This window comes from Calidris pugnax, unplaced genomic scaffold, assembly GCF_001431845.1.
Source record: "Calidris pugnax isolate Ruff unplaced genomic scaffold, ASM143184v1 scaffold71, whole genome shotgun sequence".
Lineage (NCBI taxonomy): Eukaryota > Metazoa > Chordata > Aves > Charadriiformes > Scolopacidae > Calidris > Calidris pugnax.
In genome coordinates this window covers 2,237,929-2,250,488 of record NW_015090882.1, presented here as the reverse complement: position 1 = coordinate 2,250,488, position 12,560 = coordinate 2,237,929, and the positions used below count along the sequence as shown (strand labels likewise).

Genomic DNA, 12,560 nt, shown 5'->3' with positions numbered 1-12,560 from the left:
AGTATGGAGAGATTAAACACATTAACTTTTTTTTCCTTAGACCATACAGTGATTCATCATAATGCCTGGGTGCAACTTGGACAATTTTATGCTTTGGAATATAATAGTGTCATGTCCCTGCCTAGCAGAAAATGTTAGGAGAAGTATGCAAAACTCTGATAACAGCACTTGTGAATGCGATTAGATAGAGTAACCTCTTGTGGGTTTTGGTTTTTTTCCTTCAAGGAAATTATTAACTATTAAAAAAAACACCTATCTCTAAGTCAACTTCTAGAGCAAAGCTGTAGCCTTCTGTTGGCAAACTATATATATGTATTCTTAGGTGTAGTTTACCTCTTATTCTGTATGGGAGCTGGACTGCTTGAAACATGACCTGTCTCTTACTCTGTGAACTGCAACCTTTCACTTGCTCTATGTGCTCACTCAGAACTGGCTTGTACAAGCCTGAACTTCACAGTTCTAAAGGCTTCTCTGACTACTCTGCTTCTTCCTTTGCAGACACCTTCACACACCACAAACACACACCCTCCAAATCGGGAATCGTTTGTTAAAACTGATTGTATTCCTGTTAGTGTTGGTGTGACTGAGAAAATGTACTCAAAACCGTAGTTCTCTATGTGCCAGTCATGAAGGTTAAGCCTGAGATTCAATAATAAATGCTACTCAGTCCTAAGCTGGTCTTGTTAATGGCTTCAGGTTAGCTGGTGCCTTTATATTTCATGAGGAACATGAAATATTTCATGGGCTTTTGCCTTTGGATATTTTTACAGATTTACTGATTGCTGACATCCTTCTCAGAGAATTGGTTGTGTTAAAATGGTGACATTGCTAGTAAATGTCTTCTATTATTGATTTAATCTGTTATTAAACGAGTCTAGCTTTAATCTTGTTTCACAGTCTTGAGTCCCAGGTTTATGATGGCAATTACTGTTATTATGGGTCCTTCAAAATTATATATTGAAAATAGAAAGAGGGTTTTTCTTTTAGTCTCCCAATAACAGTAGAAAGAGGGGTTTTTCAGTGTCCCAGTAGCTAGTATTCTTGTGTGACTATAAGTATAAATGTGGTGATAATCCATAGTCCAGAGGCATTCCCACGTAGGAGTCGGAATTGCAACTCTATCTCTGTAATTGCACTTCTGGGACAGAAATTCATACACACACAGGTTAATATATGAAGAGTTCTGCTTAAAACACCTAGATGAAGTACCTGCCTGACTTCATTGTCTACACAGGAATAAAGCTATTAGTTTCCTTCAAGTTATACTTTGACATCCAACCTCAGTCCAGGTTCAAAAAGAAGGTGATAACCGTTATGGTTCCTACACAGTTCATGGTTATTTTTTGAAATGTAACAGCAGTATCTGTCAACACTCACTATGGTTTTCCTGTCTGAAGAATGCCTCTCTGTGTGCTGCCCTCTGAATTTCACAGCAGAATATAAGCTAATAAGCAGATATATGCAGTTTTCTCTTGAATTCTTTGTATATAACTGTATTGGTTTTTCGTCACTTTGCCAGTGGGGTCTGTAGTGAGGAAGTGGATGCTATGAAACTGCCGACCAAAAATCTCTGGAGATTTCCTAGGTGCCCAAAGATAGCTTCATAAGTTGTTTGCATGCATTTCTAGGCTGGCCTAACCCAACCATGTTGGATTTGGGATTTTAGCATAAAATCTCTTAAATAGTCTAGCTAGTAAGTAATTTTTTTTATCTTCCAAGGAACAGAGATTTATTTATGTCTGCTGGTATGAAGCACAGAGAGTCAGTAAAAGAAAAATTTCAACAAGCTTCCTTCTCTCCTTCACAGTTGTCAGTCTAAGAAATAAGTACTGAGTATTTTTAACTCTTCTCAGTTCATACATTGAAACTAAGAGGGGAAAAATACAAAATTGCTTTTCATAAATTGCAGCATTTCCTATAATTTAATTAAAGTGTTGGGAGGATTAAAAATACTTCATATACACGTTGTTCTTTTCTGTTCACTCCCATTTTTGCTGAATTTCAGAATGTGGATTTATCAATGATGAAATATTTGTTGAGCTGGTCAATGCACTTGGTCAATATAGCGATGATGAAGATGATGATGATGGAGATGACAATCCTGATGAAAGAGATGACAAGCAAAAAGTTCGGGAAAGTAACAGGATGGGTATGTCTGTCTGCAGGCTTTAAAAATTAAAACAAAACCCCCCTTTTCTTTGATCACTCAATAAATTTGTTCAAACCCTTCTACTTGATAGATTTCAGGTCTGAAGTAGCATCATTTTTTCATCATTTCCTTTGCCAATTAGCTCAAGAGCTGTACAGAGAATACTACAAAAGGTGGTTTTGCCACTTTTGGTTTATCTGCTTACTGAGCCAGTCAAATGCACCAAAAAGTCAGCCAGTTGTCTTTCTAATAAATTATTTGGTACTCCTCAGGAAATGAAATATTCTAAAGTAAGCAGAGTTCTGAATTGCCATGTCCATCTGCTGGTGAAGTAATGGTTTCTCCAATTTGACTAGTAGAGTTATCGTGGCAGGAAAGATCACTTAGGGCAGTTTGAGTTTTCTGTAATTTAGAAATAAAAACCTTTGCTTTTTTTTTTTTTAATTGTTATTTTTGGTGAAGTACCTCTTTCTCTGAACACCACCTTGAAGCAGCAAAGGAGCAGAAATATAATTTTTTTGTTTCCCAAATCTTTTGCTTCTTTGACAGAGAAAGAAAGCCACCCGCCTCGGAGATTTCCTTCTGACAAGATATTTGAAGCCATTTCCTCAATGTTTCCAGACAAGGGTACAGCAGAAGAATTGAAAGAGAAGTAAGAATTTCTTAGGATATATTACTGCCTTGCTTTATGAAACAAAGATTCCTTGACTTCGTTAAATATTTGTTGATTAGGAATGATTCCTTTACGGCTAGGTTCTGTGTCAGCTGTGATAGTTGAAGGGAATTGGCTGTTCCCACTGAGTCAAACAATAGAGGTGTTTATTAGCCTTCCTTTCAAACTATTGAAAAATGAGTGTTTGCATGTGTTTAATAATCTGGGGTTTTTTGAGGTGGTAAAATAAAATTTTCTGTTTAAAAAAAAAGTCTCCTTTTTGGAGTTAGTGAGAAATATATATGAAGAGATGATGGTCCAGAAAACAAATGCATTCTTTCCTAGCCAATTTTATATTTATATTAATGAGTATGGAATTATAGCTTATTGTGTCACTGACTAATTGACCTTTCTTGATGGCACATATTTCTTAATATAATTTGTCACTGAAAACGCAGAGTGGTACTGGAATCAAAAATTACTTTTTTTTTTTTTTAATTATACTGAATAAATAACTTCTATTTCTTTTAAGATACAAAGAACTCACTGAGCAGCAGCTTCCTGGAGCTCTTCCTCCTGAATGCACACCAAACATAGATGGACCAAATGCTAAATCAGTTCAGAGGGAGCAAAGCCTACACTCTTTTCACACACTCTTCTGTAGACGCTGTTTTAAATATGATTGCTTCTTACATCGTAAGTACAATTGTAGGGCACTTGTGTATCTCTTATTTTTTTGCAATTCAGGAAACAAAGTCCTATAAGATGCAATACAGAAGGAAGGAAAGAGAAGAAAAAATAAAAGCAGTAACACCACTAAAGTTTGCGAAAACAACTTGTCCATGTTGACATCATTTTGCAGTGAAAACTATACCTCGGAAAAGTGAATGCACCTGTTTGGGGTAGTTTGTTTTCCTATTTGAGTTTAGGAGTTTGTATAGAATTCCTGGCTTGGATCAACCCATAATGTTACTTCTCTTTATATAGTCTTCAAGAAAACTACATTGTCTTCTACTACTGTGTCTGTGTTACAATTTCTCAGTTTGTGCATGGAGAATGAAATATATTTCTCCATTAAAAACGCCTGGTTATTCATCGGGCTTGCTTCATTTTCCAGCAGGGAGATGAATATCCACGAACGGTTTTTATCCTTGATTCTCTTAGGTTACTTTCTAGACACTTTAGTTGTACCTGATGATTTGAGAAAGAATTGTTTCAGACAGTTGAGTTTTAGAAAATTGTGATATCCTTTCCACTGAATTGCTTTCATGTTGTCACATTCTTTTAGGGGAAGGATTGAACAATGATATTTCCATTTGCAAAGTGTAAAGAATGCGGGATTCTGAAGTGCTACTTGAGACAATCCTTTCTGTAAGAAAGGAGTCAAACATAAAGAGGAAACTAACAATCAAATACGAAGTGGCTTCGACTTGAAGTTGAACAATATGATGGCCTCTTTCAAATTAATTTGCTCTTTTGACTGAACTGTTCCTTTGCGTGTTTCACTGTGAGTGTGCATCCATGTTCATTTGGAAATCTTTGTGCTTTTGTCAGCGGCTCCTCATCCAGCACACGAGCGTTCTGCCTGGGTTTGTACTTCCCACTGAAGGCTTTACAGAGTGCTGCTGCTTTTTAGTAGCCCTTAGCTGCCTTTCAGTTCCAGGAGGAACTGGAGTTGTTCTCAGATGGCGGGGGGCAGGCTGGGAGAAAGGTTTTCCTGTTCCTAGTTTCTTTAGAATTTGTGGCTTTTGGAGGTAGGTCTGTTAGTTTCACTTTCTCCCTGTGTTCTGTCAGAAGGCCTTGCTTGAAACTGCTACGAAAGAAGCTCTTACTTCTGAATAATGTTGAAGAACTCTAAGTTTCTGGAGGTATAGCTGCTGCCTTGTCCAGTCAACTTCAACGTGTTGTGTTGTGTGAAGCTGTAGGTTTTGTTTAGAAGTATTTTAGTTGCCTGGATGACTCATTCTAAGAAGTGCTGTGTGCAGCCTTGGTCTGTAGGCCAGGGAAGTGAAGCTGTCTGCTGTCCCTTGGCAAATCCTTTCATCTGGCAGTGGTCTTGCAAGTTCTCGACACTCTCGATAGTCTAGCAGGGAGACTGAGTGCCAGTCTAGTTTTACTTCTTTTGAAGAAGTTTGCGTTTTAAGTCAACAAGTAAGTGTTGTCCAGCCATAGTGAGTACAAGCTTTTTCCAGCAGCATCACAGAAGATCTTTGGAACTTGTGCAGCAGTGTTTTTAGGCCACTTTTCTCACTAATTTGATAAACTTGTAGAAGATTTCTAGTGAAAGGTATAGGCTCCTCTAAAATACACATGTATTTGATTACTTACTTCATTTACATAAATTTGCCTTTCCTAGTCATTTTTGCAGGTTGTTAGAAGTAGAACTGAAATGGTCCACAGACCACATTTTGGTGCCTACTGCTCTGGGGAGCCTGGTATTACCAGTTCCCAGTTTTGAGGCACCAACTCTGTGAGACTTCTTCACAGCACTAAAAGAAAAGGACAGGTTCATAGTGTTGTTTGTTTTGACATGTTCTTTAGATTCAGACCATGACAAAGTCATGTCACTGACCAGTTGAAGGACCTCAGTACTCACACTAGCAGCGTTGTTTAAGCTGAAAGTGTTGTGCCCCCTTTCTCTGTGTTCCTCACCTTCGGATGGGAGACAAAGTGTTTATGCCAAACATAAACATTGCCTAAGTTCTTGTTGCTGGTGACTTTTGATAAGGCCCTTGAACAAGTTGGTATTCTTTCCAAAATGGTGTATGTCCAAGGCTTCATTTTAAACCGTATCTCATAGATAAAAAGGCCCAACTTTAAGTCATCTCTTCAGGTTTTCAGGGCTGTAGTAGAAAGAAGGAAGAGTAACACTTCCGCTGTGGAGGCATTGAAGATGTACCTCTGAGCCTAGATGAAGTATGAAATTACCAATTACGATAACGTTCTTCATGACAGCTTATGCAGCACATGCATTGTCACTGTTAAAAATATATTTGATACTTGATTGTTGCAAAGATATCTCTTGAAGCTTGATTTGCACATTCACTATGTAGCCTCCAGATTAACGCTGAATGTGGGAAACTGGTACTTCAGTTACCACTCCATGAAGACATACCCAAATCCCACTTCTCCAAGGGACTGGTTAGTGCTTGGATGTATTGCTTCCTTCTGCTTTTGTCTGCAGTAACACCAAAGAAAGAGGATTGTGTTCTGAGTGTTTGTCTGTCTGGAGCTAGGAATTTATCTGGTAAAAACTGAGAGTCAGTTGTATGACATCTTTGGTTTCTGTGAAATGTTAAGACTCTTGGTAAAAATCCACCACATTGGTTGCTGGGAATAAGTAACTCATCAAAAACAGTCTATTCTGGTTATTGGAAGGCTGTGCAGTAGCAGTGTATCTGCAACAATTTAACTTTTTTAAAAAAGTTGATAACATTGCACCTTAATCAGTTGCCCCTATGCTCAACTTCATCCAATGGCTGAGCATTACAGGATGATGTCCTGGCTTCTGCAGATGATGTTTTTGAGGAATAACTTTGGTGATGTGGTGGGCTACAGTGATCAGTTTTGTACTTTGAAAGGTGCAAATATCTGGAGAAGGCATAGAGAATTAAAAAAAAATACAGGAATTCTACTAGATCTGGTTTTGATTTCTGTAATTTCCCCTCTCAGATTCCATTTCTGTTAAGATTAGACTGACTTAATGGAATTTCAAATTTTTTTTTTCTAGAACATCTGGGTTAAACACTGGAAAAGTTATCAGATTTTTAACATGTCAAGTCCCCTTGACAACCTGGCAATCCCTTTATATGCAGGTGATGACATTACTGAAAAAACTTGTGTACCGGCTTCATTTGCTGACAGCAAGGAATTATGCCTAAATGTCTGGACTAACAAAGAATTTAGAAGAAGGAAAAATACCAGGTAGGGAGAATTTCCCAAATAGCTTGACTGTGAAGCCAATGTACAGTTCAGGCTAATCTGTTGCCTGTGTACTTTCACATTATGGAAAATATGAGAATTGAGCCCATTGGGGATAAGGCAGGTAATACATCTCAAAGACAGAAAACGTGCTCAGTGAAGCAGTTTTGGAATGACTTTCTTAAGGAAATTATTGAAGAAATACATAGTTTAGTTATTTAGGAAATTCTGCAAAGTCTTCTTTGATTTTTTTTTTTTTGAAAAAAATTATTACTGATATTTGTAAGATTCATAATACAGCTATACCAATAGTTTTGTTCTTGTACTTGGTCCTTTCTTTGTAACAAGCCTCCCACAAAAAATACCTTGCAACAGCAGTGGTAGATTCTGACTGTAGTTGTCAGCACTACAGTGTGTTGAGTGTTTTTGAAATAGTGGAATACAAGGTATGATTCTCATAGTAAGCACCGGATATAGTGGATTTTTGAGGTTTCACTGGTTTAAAAAGTCAAACATTGATTTGTTTCACTGCATTACAAACTAAATATTTCTTTGTTGTCTAAAGGAAAACAATTTTTAAAAAGTAAACACTCGTTCTAGGACGAAATGAACTTGTGAGAGAAATGCTTGCATCTGCAAAGTGACGTGTAAAAAGAATAGTTTTGATTTCTGCACATTGCAACAGTCTGATATGGATTGTGATTTGCAAATGTTTTACTGTTCTCTTGCATCATTGCAAAATTATTTTCCTCGTGGTATGAAGACAGGGTAAAACAGTTACGTGGAAAAAAACAAAACAAAACCCCAAACCCTGAATTAATGAAATTGTATACTGTGTAAATTTAAATGTAGCATTGGAAAATGTGGGTTTTCTCTCCTCTGCTTTTGGTTGGGGGACTTCCATCATCTCATTGTTTCTTAAAAGCTTTTTTTCTAGTGTGGGAATAAAGTTGGAATAACGTGGCATTATTGGCATTAAATTGCAAGGTTTCTTTGTTATTTAATTTACTTCACCTACAGAATGTACGAACAGTTCAAGGATATGTGAAACTTATGAGAAGTGAAATACTGCATAATAGCTTTTAACTGGAATATGGGGGAAGGAGGAGTGTAAATAGCAACAATATGCATAAATTACATTCCTATACTTATAAGTAATTGTTACATATCTATATTTCTGTATGTGGAAAAATGAAGCTCTTTTTTTGTTTGTTTCTAGATTTATAAACTGTAATATATTTCTCTAGAGAAAGTGATGCAATATTTAACTGGTTATACTTTTACATCCTGTATACCTTTTTAAGGAGAGAATACATTGCTACCTGAGGTTCCCATGTGTTGCTGTCATTAATGCAGGCATAAGGTTATAGAATTTATGATTTGCTTTCCAGCCTACCTTTCCTTATGGGAGAGGAGCATGAAGTGATGGTTCCAAGATGGGAGTGGTTTCATCAGAGAAGCTCACTTCAGAAGAAAGCTCACCACCACTGGTCACCCTCCCCACTGGTGCCAAAACAAGTGCTTGTGGAGCTATGCTGCAAGCCACATCACTGAAATGAGATTTGCTTTTAAAACCTTTGTCTGTGAAAACATACGTGAGCTCTGACCAAATTCTTTAAAAGGGAAGGAACTGCATTAAAGTCAGTCTTGAAAGTGTAGTGAACTATTCCAAAGAGAAGCCTTTGACACTTTTGACACAGTCAAGAAATAAGATGAGCAGGAAAGCCTGTGGTGGTGGCTTATTGAAGGAGAAGAATGTGCGTGGTGTTGGTATGGAACAGCCCTTATGGATTAATATGAGTAAGAGGGGAGGGATTTCTTCCTTCGCTTTGAAAATTAGCACTTTTTTATTCACTGAGCATTGAAAACATTAACTGTAAGTTATAGCTGTCTAACTTCAACGGTGGTAAAACTGCTGCGCGAGTGCTTTTGCTGTGCTTGGGAATCATGTGTTTTCAGACAGGTCTTCTGTAGGTGTTCGTAGAGTCTCAAGAAACAGACAACTAGCACTGAGTAGTCTTTTTTTTTTTTTTTTTTAAACAGAAAACAAACCAAACAAAGAAACCCCTCAAGTGCATAATTCATTTTTTGTTCATTGTAGTTGTATATGCTGCTGTTAGCATATTTTAGGGGGAAAAGTATTTATTGATATCTAACTATATATTCTAAAACAAAGAATTCATTCCTTGAGTGTGGAGGATTTTTTTTTTTTAAAGAGAATCACAGAAAACTAAAGAATTTTTTTTTTTTTTTAAAGAGAATCGCAGAAAACTGTATTAAAAAACAATATTTCGGAAAGCTCCTAACGTAAATTGGGAACGTAAGTATCTGAGTTCTGGTGACAGTCTAGCTGCAGGTTTTCCAGGCTTCAGTGAAGTAAGAGATGCAGAAGAGCTCTAAAATGAGGAAAGGTTGTCTCTCTGAAAACATCCCGCTGGGAGGCAGGGATTGCACCGGGGGAGAGCTGGGAGAGATGAGCTCTGGCAAAGGGAAGGAATGGGGAGGAAACTGCCATCCTGTTCCAAAAGTGCTTGTGTTGCATCTGGAGCGTACCCAGCTGTGCTGCATGCACCCTGCAACTCTCACCGGCAAAGGGAAGGAATGGGGAGGAAACTGCCATCCTGTTCCAAAAGTGCTTGTGTTGCATCTGGAGCGTACCCAGCTGTGCTGCACCCTGCAACTCTCACCCAGCTCTGCAGAGTCCCTCAGCTACATGAGCAGATGCTTTTCTGCAACTGGCAGACTTATCCCTAGTGATTGTGTGGTGCTAACTTATTTTTACCCTGCAGCTGGGATATAGGAACCGAACTCTTACACCTCTCAGTTTAGTTGGAGTTCTGATAAGGTAGTAGAGTAAAAATGCTTGTCTGTCCTTCTCACTACAAAAAAAAACAAGAGAAAAGTGGGTCCATTACCTTTCCAAAGTCTGTGGGGTTGAATTCTTTGACAAGATAGAAATTAAACACCTGAATCTTCTGGATTGATAGATGATCATGCATTAATAGAAGTCCTGAACAATTCTGCTTAACGTGGTAACGGAAGTAAAGTCTGTTGTGTTTGTTGGGAAGGGAGGTGTAGCATGTTCTCCTTGAGACACAGAACCATGTGATGATTGATGATTGTCTTCATGATGTAAAACTGACCCATGTGCTGTCTCTGTATTTACGCTGTAAGTCAAATGTCACCAGATGGGGGTTTATTTTGTGTTTTCTTCCATTCGTAATAATTTTTATTCTGTTTTTAGTAATGTCTTGGTAAACTATGTGTTTGGGATACTATTTGAGGTTAATGTATTGTTTTTTTTTTTTATATTAAAACTTAACAAATGTGGTGTTTTGCTTCAACAGCATTCCACGCAACTCCTAATACTTACAAACGAAAGAATACAGAAACAGCATTAGATAATAAGCCTTGTGGACCGCACTGTTACCAACACTTGGTAAGATAATTTTGTATATTAGAATTTAAGTGCTAGTGCTAGCTGCAGTGTGGCAACCTGCACGTCGTGTAAGGAGGTGCTGGGTCTAAGATAAGGCCACCTGCAGCCAAGTCAATTTGTGTGGAAGAAAAGAGTTAACTTCCAATCATCAGTTGAAAATCTAACTATTTGAGATATTTTGTATATTTTTGTAGCGCTATTTTGTAGCTCTTTTAGGTGTAGCCTGAGATATTTGTATGGAAGAAAGATTATTGCCTCCTAATAATATGTTGCTGCCACTCTAGTCTAAAAACTGGGTCTTATAAACTTAGCTCTCTTGGAATTTATGTCACAACTAAAAACTATAAAAGTTTTTTTAGTTTGCTGAAGCTGGATTCCATCCAGTATTTGAGCTTACGAAACAACAGGGTGGAAATTAATAAAGCAAAATCTTTAGTAATATAATTTCAAATCTCTCTCATACTTCCCCTGAATTTCTTAGTATGAGAAACCACATAATTTTCCAATCTAAAAATTTGCTACACATTGTCCTGCCCCTTTCCACTAGAAAACAAATTAGCAGTGATTGCAATTTGAAAAATGCAGAATACATATTAAGTGCCACGTGCAAGAAGAGTTCTTGTATTTGGAAGACTATTCTTCATGCAGAATTCTCAGGTTTTTTGTCATCTGGGAAAACAGACATTTACTACTGAATTATTTCAGTTGGCAGCCAAAATGAAAGTGGAACTGAAATACTGACATAAGTACGTTGTAAATGTAGATTTTAATTTTTTCCTGATAGTATCAGAAGTATTCAAGTTCATGGTTAGAGGACAATTAACTGGATTTGTGTGGACGTGATTGATTTGTAGAATATTGCAGAGTTATACAGTATGCAAGTAGAACGTGTTCTCCCCCAACAGGTGAAAATACTTTGAATTCATTTACTGAAATTCTAGTATTTTGTGTTTAGGAAGGTGCAAAGGAGTTTGCAGCTGCCTTGACCGCTGAGCGTATCAAGACACCACCAAAGCGCCCAGGTGGCCGGCGAAGGGGAAGACTTCCAAATAACACCAGCAGACCCAGCACGCCCACAATAAATGTGTTGGAATCAAAAGACACAGATAGTGATAGAGAAGCTGGAACTGAAACTGGAGGAGAAAACAACGATAAAGAAGAAGAGGAAAAGAAAGACGAAACATCTAGTTCCTCCGGTAAGGCTAGTCAGTGCTTCTTTCTCCAACTAGCTCCAGTGCTTGAAAGGATTAAAAACAAAACTAAACCAACAAAAAAAACCCCAACTAGTTGAGCCACGCTGTCTTAGAAACCACGTGTTAGGAATGCATGGAGTGAGAAGACAGAGTAATAGCACTGAATTTCTAGAGTTGGAAGGGACCATAGAGATCATCTAGTCCAACTCCCCTGCTGAAGCAGGATTGCCTAGAGCTTGTCAGAGCATGTTACTCAGGACTGCAGAAAACAGAGTAATAATAAATAGAACCCTGTAAGAAAAGTTCTAGATTGTGTGATTCCAATAGGTACTGTTACCTAATTTTTGGCTTCTTTAAGAGGTATGTGCAAAGTGCTGCTTTGTTGTGGCACTTAGATTAGGAACAACAAAACCTGGGGTACTTTTAACTACATTTAATAATTTGACATCTTTAAGGGCTGTGTAAAAAATTTTGGAATAGCCTTCCGTTGACCCATACTCTTGATTATTTGTTACAGAAGCAAATTCTAGGTGTCAAACACCGATAAAGATGAAGCCAAATATTGAGCCTCCAGAGAATGTGGAATGGAGCGGTGCAGAAGCTTCAATGTTTAGAGTTCTTATTGGCACTTACTATGACAACTTTTGTGCGATTGCCAGACTGATTGGGACCAAAACGTGCAGGCAGGTAAGAAGGGGAGCTACTTACTAAGGGTTGATAGCATTTTACTTTTAAAACTGAAGTATAGAAGTACTAGCATTGATTACTGAAAGAGAAAATTAATTAATGTTCTTGGTTTTACCAAGAATGCTATGATCCAGAATTCATGCCACAAAGATATAAAGTTAATTTTAAAATTGTTTTTAAATTAAATTCACAGGAGGTTTAAATTAGACTATCTGTTCTTATATGACAAAAATAATCAAGTTTAAATGTATTGAAAAGAGACTATGACTGGATATAATCTCTTAAGTTGTTGGAGGAAATCATACTAACTTAGAAAATGAGCAACTTTCTACTAGTGAGAGATTTATCGTGGATGTATTATGGTATCTCTTGTTAGGTGTATGAGTTTAGAGTAAAGGAATCTAGTATTATTGCTCCAGTCCCTGCTGAAGATGTTGATACTCCTCCCAGAAAGAAGAAAAGAAAACACAGGTAAATCTGTTACTAAATAACCTTAGCATAACAATAAATTGGAGATGC

General features: G+C 37.5%; 1 protein-coding gene across 5 annotated transcripts in view; it reads left to right on the top strand.

Annotated features, from left to right (window-relative positions):
• Window positions 1–12,560, top strand: part of EZH2 (enhancer of zeste 2 polycomb repressive complex 2 subunit) — a 60,538-nt gene that overhangs the window by 35,021 nt on the left and 12,957 nt on the right. For all 5 annotated transcript variants that reach the window (XM_014946975.1, XM_014946974.1, XM_014946972.1 and 2 more), the window contains 7 exons: window positions 2,006–2,149; window positions 2,699–2,801; window positions 3,334–3,497; window positions 10,070–10,161; window positions 11,117–11,357; window positions 11,872–12,041; window positions 12,418–12,512. In XM_014946975.1, coding sequence (XP_014802461.1) covers window positions 2,006–2,149; window positions 2,699–2,801; window positions 3,334–3,497; window positions 10,070–10,161; window positions 11,117–11,357; window positions 11,872–12,041; window positions 12,418–12,512 — 1,009 coding nt within the window. The remainder of the gene's footprint in view (window positions 1–2,005; window positions 2,150–2,698; window positions 2,802–3,333; window positions 3,498–10,069; window positions 10,162–11,116; window positions 11,358–11,871; window positions 12,042–12,417; window positions 12,513–12,560) is intronic.